The sequence below is a fragment of the Hyalella azteca genome, unplaced genomic scaffold (genome assembly GCF_000764305.2).
Source record: "Hyalella azteca isolate HAZT.00-mixed unplaced genomic scaffold, Hazt_2.0.2 contig6160, whole genome shotgun sequence".
In the NCBI taxonomy this organism is placed as follows: Eukaryota; Metazoa; Arthropoda; class Malacostraca; order Amphipoda; family Hyalellidae; genus Hyalella; species Hyalella azteca.
This window is the reverse complement of record NW_025936328.1, coordinates 487,904-508,988: the sequence shown is the minus strand read 5'-3', so window position 1 is coordinate 508,988 and position 21,085 is coordinate 487,904. Positions and strand designations below refer to the sequence as shown.

General features: G+C 39.1%; 1 protein-coding gene across 2 annotated transcripts in view; it reads right to left on the bottom strand.

The window, feature by feature from the left end:
• Window positions 1-21,085, bottom strand: part of LOC108670190 (T-box transcription factor TBX20) — a 70,075-nt gene that overhangs the window by 4,603 nt on the left and 44,387 nt on the right. Inside the window, exons 3-5 of one of the 2 annotated variants that reach the window (XM_047880766.1) lie at window positions 13,520-13,793; window positions 9,870-10,034; window positions 8,377-8,453 (exon numbers count right to left, since the gene is read on the bottom strand). In XM_047880766.1, coding sequence (XP_047736722.1) covers window positions 8,377-8,453; window positions 9,870-10,034; window positions 13,520-13,793 — 516 coding nt within the window. The remainder of the gene's footprint in view (window positions 1-8,376; window positions 8,454-9,869; window positions 10,035-13,519; window positions 13,794-21,085) is intronic. The other variant, XM_018157658.2, reaches the window with a different exon arrangement.

Sequence of the window (21,085 nt, the reverse complement as noted above, 5' to 3'; positions counted from 1 at the left end):
TGCGAACCTACAATAAACCTCCATCAAGTTGACTTCTAGCGGTGAGCCATGGAACTGCCAAAATGATTCAATAGCCCAAAATAAAAGTAAAAAGTCAACATATCGCTAAGCTAAGCCCGGTCTTCGCGTCAATATACCTTTTAAAAAGCAATAAGGTGGCCGTTGAGTGGACAACATTAATTGGGCTCTGATTTGCCATAGGGTAGTCGTAATCATTGGTCCCATGAAGGCAATTTGGAACCGTGGGTACAAGACGAGAAATTTTGTTGTTTTTCACACTTGAAACCTGCGATTGGCGGCAAATGATTTCCTCTCGGAAATGACAGAGGCTTGACTGCATGGTTTCCAACGACATTCGGACCAGGCAATAAGTCCAGCAGCTATCTCAAACAATCGTCAGTTATGGAAAGATCGGGTTCCAAAGGCCGGATCCCTTGTGGAATCAAGTCACGAAAAGTGCAAGAATCGGCAATAGGCATGAGCCTATTTCTTCAGTGCGACAATTCTATTCTATTCTATTTGCACCCGCGCACTTCGGCACAGGGAAATGATCTAAATTTGACGCGTTTACTCGGTAAGTAATCTTAGCAAGATTTGATGTTAGTTAACCTTAGCATCATCACATCAACATGATTTTTGATGCTTATAATCTTCAAATTTAATATATCCATTTTAAACTGGACTGATATCAACATTGATAACATCAAGTTTTCTCATCACAAGAGAATTTTGAGTTATGTCGTCTGCTGCCAAGTTAGTAATATTTGATTTCAATAGTTCCGCAAGCATTAGCCTCACTTCCAAATTTTAACAAGACCTACAATATTCCAGCATAAAAAAAACAACGATCGAACCGATTCCTGGATGTACAACACAATCATGGGTCTGTTGCGACTCCAAATTCAAAAGCGCTTATAGTGACCATGACCAGTGACACCCCCACACTGTTATATAAACACCACAGTTACATCACCAAATACCACCAGCAACACCACGCCACCACCACGCCGCCACCACGCCGCCACCACGCCGCCACCACATCGCCATATCCTCTTTAAGCGGCGGGCCGCGGCAATGAAGCGCCGCGCTGTCATTTTGATGACCGTTGCCGCCACCATCGCTGCGTTATGACCTAACTTACATCACACTAGTGTGGTGGTGAGGCGTGTGGTGGTGAGAGGTGTGGTGTTGGTGAGGGGTGCGTTATGACCTAACTTACATCACACTAGTGTGGTGGTGAGGGGTGTGGTGGTGAGGGGTGTGGTGGTGAGAGGTGCGTTATGACCTAACTTACATCACACTAGTGTGGTGGTGAGGCGTGTGGTGGTGAGAGGTGTGGTGTTGGTGAGGGGTGCGTTATGACCTAACTTACATCACACTAGTGTGGTGGTGAGGGGTGTGGTGGTGAGGGGTGTGGTGGTGAGGGGTGTGGTGGTGAGGCGTGTGGTGAGGGGTGTGGTGGTGAGGCGTGCGTTATGACCTAACTTACATCACACTAGTGTGGTGTTGGTGAGGCGTGCGTTATGACCTAACTTACATCACACTAGTGTGGTGGTGAGGGGTTTGGTGGTGAGGGGTGTGGTGGGGTGTCATGTAGTGGTGGTGAAATATGTCTGCAACAGTTTTTGGTTATTGAAAAACAGCGTTACAGAAATATCCCCTTCTATTTCGAGGCTTGTGTAAGGCAGAGGTCAGCTTTTTTGAAAAATCCCCTGATATTTTCTATCGTGAAATATGTAACTTTTTGTTGCTGCCAATTAGCCGCACCTCATAAAGCTGAGGCGTGCGTTAAGCCGACACCGTTTGGCACCAAATGATATGGTCAATTTGACGCGCAGCTTGCGCCATTTTCAGGTTAAATTTGAGGGGTATTTTCAGCGTTCGCTCACTAACGCACTGGCCGCAACCATTACCGGCAAAAATTGCCGCCCTAATGTTAATTTATAGTGCACAAGTATAGCGCGTCGTGCGCAAGTATGGTGCGGTGACTCGGCTAGTGCAATTAACGCGCTAGCTTGTGCAGCGATGATGGTGGCGTGCACCATCATCGTCACATTCACGCATGCATCCAGTGCGTGAGTCGACCTCATCGTCACATTCACGCGTGCATCTAGTAAGTCGATCATCATCGTCACATTTACACGTTCGTTTATTAAGCTATTCGAAACCCGCAGCGTTCTCACCGTAACTTCTATAAGGGCCTCTGCTCTACGTGATAAAATACATTGAAATAATTAAAAACTCTCTCCTTCTGTTGACATATCTCAGATTTAGGTAAAAAAATTTGAGCGTTTTTTTCACAATAAAAAAAATTATTTTATATATTAGCAATTGTTATATACCTTCCCAATATTATTTATTAATATTTGTTTTGGAAGTACCGGTACTATTTTTTATTTTTAAAAATATATTTATTTTGTCCATCTTACTTTGCCGTGTATAAAAGACGGGATGCATTGGATGGTCCCGTAACGAAATATTGAATGGAAATTTAATTCCTGGATTATTTCCTACATACGTGTTCTACGCATGATGCCCGCCTCAAATAGAATGAATTGCATGATTCCGTAATGGAAACTGTGCAATTTTAGCTCGTAAATGGCTGGAAAATGGCTTTTTATTCCTGGCTTGGATTACATTTAATGGAGGAAGCCTTACGGAAATGATGTAGGCGATTAAACCGCATTCTTGCTAGTCATGAACGCATAGCATTTAATTTAAGCCAAAATATAGGTGAACCATAAGTATAGACATAGCCTATACTTACGAACCTAGAAGCCTACATAATGTCTTTACCACACACCGCACTAACTCACTCGAAGAACTTAAGAAGTAAATCTAAAGACTTCCATAACAAAGTACAAGTGTGTAGAAGACGGTATCTATAATGACCATCTCGAAAGGCCCTTTCTGAAGGAAGGTGTCAGAGTTGCTATTTAGACATCGTTAGGTCTAAACACGGCTGTAATTATGGCACCTCACATAAGGGTAAACAAAGCTCCCGCACAATATACTACTTTGCAAATAACAGCTTAGCTACTTGCCTCACCGACAATATGTGAGAATGAAGTGTTGAAAATTGCTACCAAAATTGGCGAGCCGATCGACGTCTATGGTTTGAGTCATGCATGCTAGCCGAGCTGGAATACGTCGGAGTGTGGGAGCATAGCAATATTGAAACTTTGCCAGCCATGCGATCGTTTAATGCCGCCAAATTACTGGTTGATGTGACTCAAGGAAATTTGTGAATTGAGCGTGAGAGCATAAAGCATGTGAGCCTCCAATGCATCGCGAGCGTCGCAACGCATGAGATTAAAACAGTGATGTGTACATGAATGTTCTTCACTCTTTACAACTTACCGGATGAGCTTTAATTCGAGAGACCTATCGAATATGAATGTTCGTTTTTGATGTGCTAGATTCAAGAAACTGGTTAAATTTGGAGCACTCAGTTAAATGCAGGTAGCTGAGTAATTCAACGTCAAACTAGCCGCCAGAAGCGTAGACATGCAGACGCGTTAATTTCGATATATGTCTGCATGACTAAACAAATTTGAGCCAAATTTATTATGTTTAATAAATCATTCATTTGCAATGACTAGTATTTTTTAAAAAATCAAATGTTTGTTGATGCTTGTAGTGAATGGCCGGTTTTTCCACAATTTTTTTATGTTGAAATTCATTGTATGAGCCTTAAATTAGTTCGTTAGGAATGACAGCTCAGTTTCATGCTCTACAAAGATGGGCATTGAAAATATAACTCCCGCTAATTTTTCTACCCTATTTACGCGTAAAATTAATTTTTGCAGGTGTTATTTTGTTTATTTATTGAGAAATTAAACAATAAATTGCTCTTTTTGCACTTTCCATTCTCGATCCCAGCAGTAAATCGGATCCATGCCATCGCCATTTTCTATACAGTATACGATCAGGGATAAAGCGTTCATCAAACCGTCCGGCAATTTGTCAACGTCGGCAGCCGGTGCGTAGCGTCTGTAATAACACGAAACGCGGAACAGCGATATCCTATAATGTCACGGCCATTAGATGCATGTGTCTCGGCCATATTCGTGACACTACTAATATTCGAAGAAAGCCTCGTCATTAGAAGTCAGAATCTCGTGTAAAGTGACACTAATAGTGGGTGCTTCAGCGGCAATGCATCAAAGAGGCGCTGTAATGACATTTAAGAACCTTAATGCCGCTTGTTTGGCAAATCAGATCGGATGTTAGGCTATCCATCACGAAGTGAGTTCTCCTATCTATCATGCGACATCAATACCTACTAAATACCATCATCAGATCCTCCTATCAACTTGCTCATCAAGCCGAAAACTTTCTAAAGAGGCTTGCCTTTAAAACGACCTCGATCACTGCTTCACCGATAAGTCAATCTGCAGAGGTGATGTTTTCCTGGTAATAAGTTCGCGACAACGTGCACCTTCTATTCCACCCCCTTCCTTGAGGCTATGTTTCTCGATAGTTTGCAGACATCTATTCCAAAGATATTTAAAAAACAACGAAACATTCCTACTGCTACTTGATTCATCTTCCCACTTGATTTATCCTGAGTAGTCCAATGAATGCTGTGCGTATTGTTCTGTTAGTTATGTTAGTTATCTTCTGTAATTTACAATAGGCATATTTTTCAGCTATATGAGTTGAAATAGTATCGAGTACTCACTCACTGAAGTTAGATACAGCCTCTCATAATAATTGTGTACAGGATGATAACTTGTTCTTCAGATGGTTGCAGCTTTATTACTCTCAGGCCAATATATATGTCACGGTTCAAACAGACATTACAGCCAGTAAATGTGGAATTTTACGTTGGTTTAAAGCGGCGAAAAGCCAATGATGCAGGGAATAACAGTTCATTGTTTGACTAAGATTAAGGTTTTTTCCTTTTGTTTCTCATAAATGGTAGTTCAAGAACACAAACCAGATCACAAACAAGTATCGGAAATACAAGTAACGCGGATTTTTATCACTACTTTATGAAAAAGAGAGAGCACTGCCCTCTGTTCGGATATAATTATAACTTCTTGATATACTTGTTCAACCGAGACTGCTATATAGAGCACTATAGCTTAACTCAGGTGTTGCAATAGTTCATGTTACTGTAGTCCATGTCATTTTTGATAACCTCGAAATGTGTGAAGCAAGGACGTTCTCATCAGTATTTGTTGATTAAAACTCTCCATTGAGATCTTGTTGATCGAAAATGTTCTTATTCGCGCCTAAACCGCTGGTATATTGCACTTCGGGTATATTCGGAAGCAATAAAGTATTCTCGATGAGCTACAACGGGTGTTTGATAGGGAGAGCTGCCGAAGCAAACATGATGGATGGGTTCCGCTGCTGAACGTGTTATATATCCAACTTGGTTGCTGCTCACACTGGCACACTCGCCACACTTGCACCTTCAAGTTTGTGGGATATTCACATTGATTGCGGCTCACATTGGCCCACGCGCAACACTTGCACCTTCAAACTTTCTTGTGGGATATTCACATTGATTGCGGCTCACATTGGACCACTCGCAACAACTTGCACCCAGAAACCCTCTAGTTTACTTCTATTTTTTCGTCAACTTTCTTACACGCCGTTGAAAGTTTAACTAGTAATTCTTATCATTTTTCTTCTTAATCTTCGTTAGATGTAGCCTTAGAATTAAATAAAAAAAGAATAAAAATGAGAATTATTAGAATTAGAATAAAAATGAGAATTATTGATCATTTAATTTTAGCTAGCGCAGTGTATATACCTGAGAGGAATAACATCATTCTAAACCGCCAGCACAGCAGACAGACAAAGCTCTTTAATTACATATTAATGATTGCTCCCTATTTACGGAGCATTATAGTTATTATACTAACTTGATGAGAGGTTTTTAATCCATGAATTTTTAAAACTGACTATTCACTTGTTATGAGGAGTGATTTTTATTCATGCACGAGTTGTCAGCAGAAAATCTGGTGTAGCTCAAGGCTGCATATTACTATCGTCATCGCTTCGCTTGTATATAAAGTCATTATTTCAGCTTGAGTTGATTGTGTTGGAAATCATGGTTGAAGTAATCTACATAATTACGGATAACTTTTCCTAATTTTTATTACTTAATTAGCTGTTAATAATTCCATACAATTATTGTGTTTTCCTCTTCATAAATCATGAAAATTATTTCTCGTACAGGAACTCTATCGAATTCTAGGAGTTCATTGGTGGCAGTTTAGAGTCACATCACGACGGTTGTAAATTTGTTGATGGTGTAATTTGATGCAAGCTTCATGCTAATTACCCACACATTACCAACACATTGCCAGCTTGTTATAGACACATTAAGCACTAGCATCCGCACCTTTGATGCCTATCACAAGTGCATTACCACTGTATTTTAGACGCGTTTACCCCAATTATTGACGGTAGCACCAGCGAGATAGCCTGAGTGAGCTGCACCAAACGCTCCTGCTTGCAATTGCTTTCTTCCGGTGTAATAGCTTCAACACTTCGATATATGTTCCATAATCAACAACTGCAATGCTTTGGACATTCGTTTACTTCTCTTAAATATATGTTGATGTGGAGGATATAATGTATGTCCGGCATGGTATTATTCAACTCGCAATTCCTGTGGTTTACATCGAAGCAACATCAACTATTCTTACACCAATGATGTTCATTAAATTGAACATTACTGTGAATTAACGCATTAAATAAAATTGTGGTCGGCTATGTGAGGAATAATTTATATCAACAATCCAGAGCCCAAATGACGAGTGTATTGCAAATTCTTCTCATTTCATGGCATCGCTGATGCAATTCCCGACGATAAATTATTTTTTTAATCACAATTTATCAGTCGATTGTTTTTACTCCCAAAGTACGATTCTAATTCTAGTAAGTATTGTTTTATTTCAAGTATTACTTGAGATAATATATCGGCAAGTATGATGTAGAATGTCGTAGCTGATTAAAACACAGTCTTGTTAGTCTGAACGCTTAGCATTTTATTTGAGCCGATATATAGGTGAGTTATAAGCTATAGCCTCGATATACTCGATATAAGCTATAGTCTCGATATACTCGATATAAGCTATATTCTCGATATACTCGATATAAGCTATAGTCTCGATATATCTATGTTATTCAATTTCAAATATATATATATATAAAATATAAATTTTAATTTATACCATTATTATAAATCAATGCTAAATTTAATTCAAGATCAATCAATCTAATCACAATTTTTTAATTTAATCTGTATTTTGCCAGAGAAGTTTCATGGCACGTTTAGCATTTTATTTGAGCTGGTATATAGGTAAGCCGTGAGCTATATTCTCGATAATACGAACCAAATATATCTAAAATTCTAAGTTATTCGATTTCAAATATTACCTATTTTTTATTTATATCGTTACTAATATAAATTAATCCTAAAATTAGTTCAAGATCAATCAATCTAATCACAATTCTGATCAATCAATCTAATCACAATTTTGAATTTAATCAGTATTTCGCCATGGCAATCATCAGGTATATAATGGAGCAAGCCTCAAGTCAGCCTTGTTGCAGCGAGACTGTAACCCGACTCGTCGCCAATCAACACGTATATAAGCGGACCACAACACATGTGCGTGCAGGCGATGTGAGATCATGTACATGTGTACGTCGATGCTTGTGTAGGGCGCTCAGCGCCATGTCATTATCAATTTCACGCCTAAAGAGGACCAGGGAAAAAATTAATAAACGGGCATGCCGAGACGCCAAGAATTGGCATGGGCGTCGGGCATGGCCGAAGTATGGCATCGTGGCCAGGGAAGACCGCTTCCCATGTAGAAAATTGTTACGAAATATCGCCGGCCACTGATTAATCGTCCGAGATTTCAAAGGATGGAATTAAGCAGGAGAGGCAGATTGAGTAGATAATATGGCTTAAGTCGCACGCCTCGACTAACGAGACAGAAATAATCCCTTCGAGTTTTTCTCGAGTGGTGGAAAGTGCGGTAGATCGGCCGAGCATGAAATGACTTTTCCATGTGTTTCGTCGAGTAAAAGAACACGAGTTTCCGAAATAAAGTGTCATCAACACCATAGAAAGTATATGATGTTTATGGAGGGTGAATGAATAGTTAGCAAAATTCGATTGAAATATTTATAACTTATTAATATGTTATGAAAGGCGTTATAATTGCCTCTATATTTAATGACACTCGCTGCGCACTATAAAATGTAAGTAATCTACGCGAGTTTTTGTAGCATAGGACTCTCGTAACTAGACTTTGAAATTATCAAATAAAAAATAATTGGCATAGTTTTAGAATAAATTGGCCTAGTTTAACAATATAATTATTTATAAATTTAATGGGTTACCTCTCGAAATCTGTGAGGCGCGACGAGTCTCTGAAGCCTTTGGCGAACGGGTTGCTGTCGATTTTCAGCTTAGTGATCTGCGGGCCAAGAGAGGAGGGATTGAGCGTAAATATTATCATATGTTCGTGATAAAATACCACTAAATGTAGATAAGGAGGAACATCTGAAGACGTAGTCTACTTATGTGAAGAAATCTTGTGGGAAAAATTAGTCACAGCATTAATCAAAGCGGTAATGAATTTTTATAAAATTCTAATTCATCAGTATAATTGTTTAAATTTAATTCTAATTATTAATTTAAAAGATAAATAATTTTGATCTATAGCTCGATAGCTTTTGACGCTTTTTAGCTAAGATTTGACTGGAATTCTTCGCTGTTTCACTGCCAAGCCTCAACAAGGCATATAAAAGCAGAGATAAACCTGCTCGAAAATACACTTGCAATTCCCTTAACTAGACGAAACTTGACAAAAAACTTTGCTCTTCCATCATGACGCTGCGAAGAAAAATTCAAGGAGTACCCAAAAACAATAAATCAGGCCGTGGGTGCTAATCAAGGTGTGTAATAAAAGGGCCGCGGTTCGATACAAATCGTAATTATTGTGTGAAATAAGAGAACAAAAGGTGCTATTATCAAACAATCGAGTAGAGGGTGTTAAAATTACTTCTAAGATCGCGCTATTGAGTGCTTCGCCCCTTGTAACTTACGACACACATCGAAAATTACTGGTAATGAGAACCACCTCGGAGCGATGCATGTCTGTACACCGAGAGTGCGAGCATCGATGTATGTATAGTGGTGCCCGCGGCTTAACATCTACAGCCATCACTGGGTGATGAAAATTTATATCTACAGCCATCACTGGGTGATGAAAATCTATATCTACAGCCAACTGGTGATGAACCTTTATATCTACAGCCTACTGGTTGATGAAGCTTGATATCTATAGAGCTTACTGGTTGGTGAAGATTTAAGTCTACAGCCTACTGTGTGATGATGATCAATCAGTTGGCTTCTTATCTACAGCCTATTAACTGGGTGATGAAGCTTAGTCAGTTGGCTCGTAAGACCTGTATGATAAGTGCAGTGAGTATTGCTCCTCGTCAATAGTTCTTTCTTCAAATAATAACATTTACCATCTAGACTCAATTTGTCTCCTGGATATCATGCTCACTGTAATCTGCAGCCTGTCAGGTACACTGGTTGAGAGGTTAGCCACCAGTATGTGAAGTAGATAGCCCAGATGCATAGTTGCATAGCTTACTAATTTTGATATTAATTCAACTTTTATTTGATATAATTTCTTCAAGTGATGCATGATCACTGACTCTATTTCGTAATCCTTCATTGTAACTGCGCGATTTACTGCTATATAGATGATACGATAATTTATATTGAGAGACAGCAATTTATCAATTGTATTTTAAACTTAATCGAAAAGAATCTATATCTAAATAAATTCTCAATATTTTTTCAAGAGGTAATAACTTACGAGCTGGTTCTGGTAGGCGGTGACGGCTGTGAATACGGTTTGAGGGTAAATGTAGGTCCTGTGGTCCTCACAGTCCAGGTCCGTTATGGGGACCGACTGCCCCTCCTTTAGCCGCACCAGATGGATGCGTGGCTGGTAGCGGTGCATCGAGTTCAGGACTATCTGCTGAACAGGGAAGGCAAGACCGCAGTTAGTGATCTCCAGGACTATCTGGTGAATAAGGAAGGCAAGACCGCAGTTAGTGATCTCCAGGACTATCTGGTGAACAGGGAAGGCAAGACCGCTGTAGATTGGGATGGGAACCAAAAATATCTGAATAGTTGACAATATGGAAGGTGTTAGCGAGGCGGCAAAAGATTGGTAATTGAGTAAGGATATGCCCGTTGCTTGTAAGGTGATTGAGGAATTCCTGACTGAATAATGAATGAATGTCCGTGTTCAGTTAAGCTGTTACTAAATTAACCCTCCTTAAGTTAGGGTCTCATTAATTGTCAATTTATTCGGATCAAGGATGTCATGGCAGCTTTGTCGATCCAAATAATCCACCATTGTAATTTGTCGACGTCACATTAACATCATTCAATTACAATTAAATTACAAAAAAAATTCTATTTACATGATGATTTCATTCATCATTGAGTTATTAAAATGTTAACAGAAATATACTACTTCTCTATTTATATGGATCACAAGTGTTAGTCTCCAACAGAGAAGGTGCTCAAGGAACCACTTGTCCTCCTCCGCTCGCCGGCTGCTCTATAATCATTCACTGGGCTCGTTAGTTCCTCGCTCCTAATCAGAGACCTAGGGAGAGAGACGCGATTCTGTTCTCTGTACGATAATGCTGTACAGAGAACGGGAACACCATGCTGTCGTATCCGTGTTTTGGATGATTTCCATGCTGCAAACCATTTATGTCAGTTGAACGTTTGAATGAATTTGTCCCCCGGGAGACTTCTGTCGTGTTTGTGTTTCGGATTATCTCGATTCTATTTCTAGTGATTATTTCGAAATAATTTAGGCCAGTAACGGTATAAAATTATTTTTTTTTAATATTCTTTGTTCGGTGAGCAGAAATGGCGGAAAAATATTCAAAAATCTGTAATAATGATCTTATGAAAAATACTTCGTAATTCACACCATTGCCAACAGTGTTGGAGCACACCTACTAAAGGTTATTCAAATTTAGTTTTTCAATTCGACAGGTAATTTTCCCTAATATACAAACAATAGAATACGACACACAGCGACCCGTCTCTAGAGAAAATTTGAACTCATCACTACAAATAGTGATTCTTTACTGCGTATGTTCGCTGACTTTATAATGCAAGCACAATCTTGATTAGGATTTAAATTTAAAGTTTAAATAAACCACGGATAAGTCAGCCAAGCCCAGCCAGTCTATTCAAAGCTGTAGGCTTTCCTGGCAAGGCTCATGCTCAGTCTCTCACGACCGCACTTGAGGGTGTCACGTTACGCACTTGAACGCGTCTCACTCTAATGTTAGTGAGAACTTACTCATGACCTATCGCTACCATGACTGAGGAATTCACTGCCGTAGTTATAAATTCACTGCCACAGTTACTCATAACCTATCGTAGCTATGACTCATATTTAGATTCATAGCAACTAGATGACAGTGAAAATATACTCGTGCATCTTCGCTATCATGCAAGGAACTATAATGGTATGTCATGCATGAAAGGTTATTTTTTTTATTCATCAGAGGGCCTAAAGTACTGTAGAAGTTTATTCATCAGAGGGCCAACACCTAAAGTCGTATGGCGTATGTTGGAGGAAGAAGGAATAGATTGGCATCGTCAAATTGAAAACGAATCGCGTAATAAAGACTAGTAATTGTGCTATATCATTATTAATTACTGTGAAGCCTAATTCTCACAGACGAAGAACAATTTGAATTTATTAGTCAAATACATTTTATTTCATCATAGAATTGATTAATGATTCTTCAACTTCATGCAATATACACGAGTATTTTAAAATTAGAAATTTCCTATCTTCATTAAGTACTTAACTACGCAGCCATATGCAAAATTGTAAGTCATAATCATGAAAAAAGAGGAAAATTTCAGATATTCGCATGACTGAACGTGCAACATGCTGAGGTTTCCTTGGACATCATGCTTATTTCTGGGAGCCAAGTGCCGGTATTCGGTCGCGGCATGGAAGTGGTCACCCGAGACGGCTATTGACAATCGTCTGTAACTCGGTCACTTATTTGACCTTAATTTTCCGGTGGCGAGGAACAGCGGCGCTTTTATGTGTGTTGAGGGGAGGGCCCTTGTCTCGCCTTACAGTCCGGACACACACGCCGTGCAGGGTCTCGCTAAATATAGAGCCAAACATACCAGCTAGATATTTTCGTGATGAAAACCTGAATGAAACACCGTGACGTTTTCGCATTTTTGTAAAATATCACAAACATTTGAGGTCAATAGCAGCAATAATGCTCACTCGGATATGAATTAAAAAAATCTTTTTGGGCAAATCTATGTAGTAACATAGGAGTAGGTGTGGTTGGGGAGATATTTGTTATTTATATGTTATTGATCAGTTTGCGCAAAAACTTCTCGAGAATCTTTCTATTAGCAATGCAACTAACCAAAAAAATATTCGCTTCCGATTGCCTGACTTTTGAACGAGAAATAGATTTTCCAAGTTAGAATTTCTATCTTGAACGTCGCACGTCAGTGGCTGATCAAGGAAGCTCGTTTGCACTTCAGTGACAGACGCACAGACAGACGAGTGACGACTGCCTTCCGAAACCACACAACGAGAGAAAAAATTTAACCGCTAAATTATTACACAGAAGCACATGTCCGCTCTACTAAATAGTACTTACAATTATGCATATGGCTGCGTAGTTGCGCACTTAATGATGAAAGGAAATTTCTAATGATAAAATACTCGTGTATATTGCATGCAATAGAAGAATCATTAATCATTATATTTTTGCCTTTTTGGGTATTGCATACAACGACGTCCAGGAATTAATTAATTTTGCCTTCTGAGAGCTATGGGATTGTTGTGTGGCAAGGTTCAAATCATTGAGCAATACCTGATGACAAAATATTTCATAATGTAATATTGTTTCTTCACATATTCCAAATATTTCCAAGTATCTTTAGTATCATCATAAGAAACTAACTTAGCTTCTTTCCTATTAAAGCCCAAGTTTAAGCTGGAGGTTAACATGTGTTATTCGCTCCTTCACCTTTTGCGAGTTTGAACTAAACATCAATCATAAGTTCAACGTAGATTCCGTACTTAGACGGAAAGTTCCACATGATAGTAAACTTGGTGCACATCTCGCTAAACTTTTGAAGAGTTTGACCATGCAGAAATCCCAAAGTTCAAGTCTTTATTTTTGGGATTCAATTTAATTCCAAAATTTATACTTAAATGATAGTGTTCCACCCCTGAACTTCAATTAACTTGCCTGTTCGCACCCATTTCACCTATGGCCTGTCAAATTGCCTGTCAAAAATCTATAATTTTTCAAATAATGTACCTAAAGCTGAACTTGCCTGTCCGTCTATGTTCACACATGGCTTCACACAAGATCTGCCAAATCGCCTGTCCAAAATCGATTGTTTTACAAATAATGTTGTACCTAAAGCTAAACTTGCCTGTCCGCCCTTGTCCATCTCGTTGTTGGTGAGCTTGACCTTTTCGAAGCTGACAACTTGCTTCTTGAGCTGCTCTCCTGTAAACGGCGAGTCTGGGTGAGCATACAGCCGGTACGGTGGCGGGGGATCCGCTTTACCAGCCACCAACCACGACGACCGGTGGTATGCGTACCGGTACCGTTTGCTGTCAACCGGTACGATGTCCAGTAGCACCGCGTACCGTTCTTCCGACCGCAGGCCCGTGAACGAAGCGCGCACCGTAGGAAACATGCGTCTGGGGACGAAACAGGAATCATTGTTTAGTATTCAGCATTCACGATTATTTGGCAAGAGTGCCGAAGCAACACGAATTTAATTTGAAAGTGGATTTATCACCCGCCTTTTGATGTAAAAATAGTCTTCATGCTGGTTCATCATTATTTCAGGATAGTTTCAAATCTTGGATACTTCCGCGATTTTGATACATTTTTATATCCATCACGTAATTCATGCGCCTTAATTAGCTTTCAAGTTGGGATAAAACATGACCGTTGACCGGACAAGTTAACCGATGAAATTGTCCTGACTAGCAAAAGATTTGTATTAAAGATTTATTAGTATTATTTTACTTTACAGTTGTAAGTAGCATAATAATTCCCGCTTATATTTATCTAAGTTTGTCTGAGCACATCAGTGTTTAATTAATATGCCAACATTTTAAATCAGATACGTTATTAACAATTTGCCTCGAAGGTTTTGCTTACAATATTCGAGTCGGTTAAGATTATTAACGGCGTTGAGCTGTCATGTTTCGAGTTCACACAATCGAGGGAAAGTTTGTCAAGCGAGGACCACCCTCGGAGGTGACGCTAACAAGCCATATCTTTCCGACGTACATCCGTTGCCCTCTTCGCGTCTTTCAAGACGCGAGACGTGTATAAAAACTAGACATTTTTTACATCCCTTCATGTCCCATATAATTGTGCACCTACGTTTGATGCTCCTTTCTCTAGATATAATTTTTATACGTAGTAAAATTATTTGAGTTTTTAATTCGTTTAGTTTCGGTTCATCAGCAGGGTTAAACATTCGCGTAAACATTCACATTCGCATTCAAAAAGACGTCTAAAGAAACCGTTTATACCTTAGTTTATATACGTAATAAATGTTAGAATTTATTTTGTTAAAAAGGTCTTGGTGCTTTTTGTCGATTTTTTGTGGTATTTCTTACCGTATTTAAATCCTAAACTAATTTTTACGAAATTTGCAAATGTCATCTCTCCATCCACCTCACATCACCTCTTATACACGAACTCGTCAATATAATTGAATTAATAAACCTATTAACTTAAGGTTGAGACAAGCTTCGTTCGCGTTGCACTTTGATCTTACTTTATTTTTTTGCATGAGTTTTTGCAGCATTACTTTGAGTGGCAGTGGAGCTGTCGCAGCGCGGCTTGCAGTTGCGGCGATGACATGTGGCGTTCGTTGAGCTTACGTCGTGTGCGGCTTACGAACGCTTGGGTGCAGCGTTGAAAGTTGGACAGACTGTCGGCTGAGAAGTGTCAAGTATAGCGAAGAAGCGTCAGGTAGATCTGTATCACTTGCATGGCGTGAGCAACGGCCACATATCAGCTGCTAAATCGTGTGAATTTAGCTGCAAATCATGTATACATGCACGGGTAAATGAATTATTCAGGAGGTCCCTTTTGCTGCATGGCATGTACGCGGGTAAATGAATATCCCAACTATTTCATTTGTACTGTGCTAAATTGAGTTATGTTATGTCACTGACTTATATTTATTTTATAATTTGTAGTATTTTTTCTGGTGAGTTGAAACTCTAAGATATTGTTTCACATCTCAAAAACTGTACGCAAATATATATGTTGCCTCACTAAATCACCATACTTCGCTGGATCACACGGCCTGCAAATGCGGCATGAATCAGATGTAATTGAAATAGTTATACCTCCTTCTAATACACAGTTTGCAAATGGGTTAATGCGGAATGGATCAGTAATCGTTAAATCACGTTTTCTCAAACGCCATGAATAGGACGTTTCTGCAATCGTTATGCATGGCTGTACCACATGCACGGCCTGCAAATGATGTTGCAAGAAACTTCGCCGGCAGTAAGCGAGTTCATCACAAGAAGCAGACTGTGTGTTTAAGACCACACATCTCCTGCGTGTCCGCAACTGTCGCCAAAAAAGTCCGTGAAATTGAAAATGTTCAAGTCTAACGCCAATGCGCCATTTTACCGCATTTTTTGTGTATTAAAAAGCAGAGATCGCAGGGTCGACGCATCCTGCACTTCCTCTTTCTCGATCAAAACTGTCACGGAAAAAGTCTGGCTTTTTTCATTAATCATTTCGCGAGAATAAAATGAAATCTTGTGTGAAACTAGCATGAATCGATTTCTTCAGTGAAGCACATTTGTTTAGTCTAGCACAAGATTAAATTTCTGCCTGAAAGCTTTGTTTGGTTGCAGGCCAATGAGCTTTCAGGAAGCATGGCATGCAAACACAATTGAGCTTCCTGATTGGCTAGCGATAACCTTGCAGCAAAGCTCTCAACCGTAAATAGAACGCTCTAGAATACGAGAAAAACATCCTTCAACGAAAATTTTGACATTAATTGTTATGATTCACTGTCATGTTTTGTTAAAAGCTGCTAATTTTTCATTCTTTAGAGAGTATGAAAATAATACATTTGAATTCGTCAAAAATTTTGCTACATCAGTATTGCTTGATTTATAACACTTGCGAAAAAAGCGGAAAAATAACACAAAATGGTGGTTCATTTCTTAAAATTTTAATCTTCCATCAAATGTAATTATTTTAATTTATCCTTTAAATTTGTCCAATGATAATAAAATACAGAAGTATAAGCAATAAAAAACAAAATAACATGGAATTTGTCCCTGGAATTTTCAGAATCATTACGGTTCGAGTTGCGCGCTTTAATCTCGAAAACTAACATCACCGCCATGCATTTCAGACGTAACAAATGGCTGATTGCAAACGCACGCAGCACTGCTCACTCACAGAGGCTTTCTTTCCAATTTCTCGAATTAACAAGCGTTTCGAATGTAATTCTCCAGAACTAACAAGGTTTTTTATTTTCATTGAGCGCAGCCGGGAAGTGCGAAGCGGTGTCTGTGAAGCCACTGCCTGCGGTGACGCTCCAGTTTTACTCAGTTGGTTTTGGGCAATTTTTGTCCCACGATTTTTTGGCGCTTGCTGCAACCGATCGGCTCTCGATCGTGAAATTAGCGACCGCGGTCTCGATGATTGAAATGTTACTACAACTCCTAGAAATAACGTGAAGGAAACTTGAATGAAATTCAATTTGAAATATTAACACGATCATCGGTTTTGCACCATAGAGCATTTGTAGACCACCTAAAGTCTGTACGGTTACTATTCATGCTGTGAACAGTATTAATTATAGTCTTATAGAAGGTTTTGGTAATTTTAAAATAGGCTGCAGGACAGATAAAATGATTTCTCAAAAAAAGAACAGTAACAAGGAAGAAGATTAAACTCGAATTTTGAATCGACTATGAAGAAACAATGGATTTGGAATTCGTTGACTGGTAAAAGTAACGCTTTCCGTCGTGAAATAGAATTGCTAAAATGCTAAGGAAGTCTAGTCACATTTTGATCTTACAGTTCACATAGACGTGAATAAAAACAAAAGTTGTATGAATAAATGACGATTGATTCATACAGAACAAAATTCATATTATTTTAGAAAAGCCAATTTTCAGCATGCATTCATGCAGTTGCAAAGCTCCAACGCGGCGGAAATTGCGAGTGGACGCTCGTGATTTTGTGCAACAATGAAGAACATAAAAGATATCGGGAGATTAATTTAAAGCGCCGCACAGTTACTGAAATAGCGATTCCTGTGGAGGTCAAAGCAAAGGTTCAAGGAGCGCCAAGCTTCTTCGTACGTCATGGAGAGTGAGTCACGGATGAATGTTATGCCGTGAATGATGAATGGCTTTACTCGTTTGTTTGGAAATGGCGTGAACTTCTGTGAGCGATGCGTGACTCAAAAGCCTGAACCCGGAGCTTCCGCCAAGCTACTTATTCACACGCATAATCCTGAGCTGCTCCAGAAGATGAACTCAGACTCACCTCCTGCGAAATGTAACGTGAACAATATTTAGGATTTTAGTTAGCAATTCTCGGTTCAACTTTTCTATTTCGTTAAAATATAAATATAGCAGGTTAAACAGGAATATAAAATTAAATTGGTAATAATTATCGCAACGGTCTGGTGTTGGTAGTCTGAACAATATTTCTCTTCAAGAAGTTTATTAAAGTCTCTTTAATCAGCCGTATTTAGGATATTATTCCTGCTTACTTATCACTCAGGCTTATGTTTGTACAATTGTTAAAGATTTGTCTTCACCCATCATCGTTCATGTCACCTTAATCTCGAGCCTACAAGCTTGATATTTTGCCTCACAATATTTGCATATGCTGATTTTTATCAGTGCCTCAAATCCCTATCAACCGCCCCTTCCCAGGCTCAACATCCTCAGTCCTGTCAAGCATTCAGCTGGTCCCCGCGCCCGGCTGCGGACCACACAGTTCGCTCGTAGCGCAGTTAGTTTAGGCGTAATGCGAGAACCGCTAGGGCGTCTGTAAGCCCGAGAGGCACGGGAGCGTGGCACTGCAGCTCATTAGACCCCGGCACCTGGGCTAATTCTTGCTGCCAAAACCCGACCACAACGTCCCGCCCTTTGCTTTATACAAGCTTTTGAAATATCTGAGAAGCTACCCAGCGAAAATTTACAGACGCGGCAGCTTCTGATTTGGATTACCAGAAGCTGGGGCGACTCTAAATTTTGTCAGGGTAGGACCATCCTGACTGAAGCAGACCGAATCTAAAACACTTACTGATGCAAGCCAAAGCAATCGCGAAGAACCTGTAACATGTATGCCGACGAAATAAAATGTACCACGAACTCGCTATGTATGGCGGAATAATCTTTATGTAGTTATTAAAACGTCGTAGATTCGCAGTACTCTAATTTCTAATTGAGGTCTGAAATATTCACTAGTGGCATTGAAAAAAATATAATTTCCAGACCATTTCTGCAAGCTTGATGCACATAATTACGGAATCTTCGAATAACCTCTGTAAATAAGTTATTGTCTCGTTTGTCCATGTTAGTTCAAGAGAAATTGAATACAAAAAGACATATTAGCGCCATATTTGTTTCATGGACGCAAGCGTTTAAAGGCATTTACGGCGAACCGCAAATTTCCGAGCTCATAGACCATGAATGATACTCGATTTACCGCTGGTAATTTTCGATACCGGTACTCGGTTTAACATAATTTTTTTCTGATGTTTGAATCTGCAGTGAATATCCTTTACCACCGACATTATTTTCAATCTAAATATTATGAGCATAAATATTTCAATTAACCAGTGTTGTCCTAGAGACTCCAACTTTAAAGTTCTCATGCAAGCAGAGTGTGAAATGCCACGACCCATTCGAATAAGAGACGCTGCGTTGCGGCTATATATTATAGTCGGTTAAACAAGCCCCACTCACAAACACTCTTAACACTTCTAGAGAGCCGGCGTCGTCTTTCGTCATAAGTAACGTTTGCTTCCATGCTTCGCCGACTCCATTCCTCGTAAATTTGACCAGTGTAAACACGCGCAATCCTTTGGCTGATTCTAACTGCGATCAAATTGCGTGCGTTTGTTGCGAGGTGGTATAGGGCTGCTGAACGCCGCTCTATGCCAGGCTCGAGTTTTATCTCCGCCTTGACAAGGTTGATAAAAAATGAATGCTAATTTATAAGACTCTCCTATTGAATTTTAGACATCGATACTGATGTTTAATCGACTCCAAAAAAATCAAACGATCGCAATTAGTATTTAAAGTGATTAATGCAAGTAGTTACTTTTGAACATCTAAAAAACCTGCATGTTGTTTCAACTGATTAAAATGATGCAATCAATACATGAATGTATATTATTCATTTTTAAACTGTCCAATAATTTCAAATAAATCCTTTACGCGCAAACCCTCAGTAGTTTCCGCAAATTCCTAAGCAAAAGAGTTTGTCCACCTAAACAACACACACGCTTGTCATACAGAAATTCTCTTCGTCCCTGTGCGGTTAACCCTTGTCACATCCACATTCTTTTTCATCTTGGCAAAGTTTATACTCAGTAAATGTTGCCCATAGCGTGCTTTAGAGGTGTCGAGCTGTCAAAAGATTGCGTCTCGCACAAGAGGAATGGCTCTTCAGCCTGCACATCATACTGGTGATGTGAACGCGAGGTATCTGCCATCATGGTTATTAAGTATCGCATGGCTCTGCTAGAATATCTCAGCAATTCTAAAGACTGTTGCTGCTTGATCTTTAATTAAGGAGTGAGCTCAGAAATGCGGAAGGATCTTTACGACGACCTGGGGGTTCAATAACTATAAATGCCAATGTGGTATGCTCCTGTAGTTACAATATACTGGGTGGCCCAATAATTTAGCTGTTGTGGTTATTCTCATACATGAAAATATATCGTGCAGCATACGCATTTATTACTGACCTTGAACTAAATTCACAATTGCATTATTTGCAATCTTCGTTTTCATCTATTTTGACTCAAAAAATAAATGTATATAACAAATATAGTTTAAACATATCTCAACAGTATGAGATTCTTCCATGATAGTCATTTACTTGAGATATTATCTTCTAAATTGTGATACGAAACGTTCGCATCATTGTTATTAGTATATTTACTAAAACGAAAATTATTATTGAAGTTTATATTGCAGTTAATTCATATATTGAAAATACATGCAAAATTTCAATCATCTCTGCTTATTTAATTTACAGACATAAAATTATGTTTAAATTCTGATAATAACATTTCATGAAAATTTTGCAAGTCCACGAAACATGCTATCAGTATATGCATTCGTGATACAGTTCTGGAAACTGACTCGTCAAAATTTTTCTCTAAACATACAGTAAATGAATGTAACATACTTATGATAAACGCTCTTCTTTCCTCATTTATTCGCTCGGACTCACTGGGTTTTAATGATACCGAACATTCCACAAAATCAACACTGGCACCGTCCTAAACAAACACTGTCTTGTTATTCGACACGTCGACATCGTCCCGATTCGTGTGTCAATGTTTCGAATCACTGACCATTTGACACTCCCAGAATACACCGTCTGCACCGATTGAAATCTCGCGCGAATTGAATCGGTAACCTTAAATCGGGTATGTTAGGGCGCAAATATATGATTGCTATAACTCATTCCCCTCCTCTCACTTTAGTATCAGGTACTACATATATAGAATGGAGTATGTATTGCAAGGGTATACCGGCAATGTCAATACATTTACAGTCCCATATAAATTTATGTCCAGTTACAGTGCCTCTTAATAGCAGTCATATTCCAGGATCGAAATAAGAGGATTAAGTAATTTATACGAACTTAAATGCGATTAAGAGGCCTGGCGTTGGCGCAGATTTGAACGAAGACGAGGCGAATTCCTGCAGTGACATCTGAAACCGACACGCGTGTT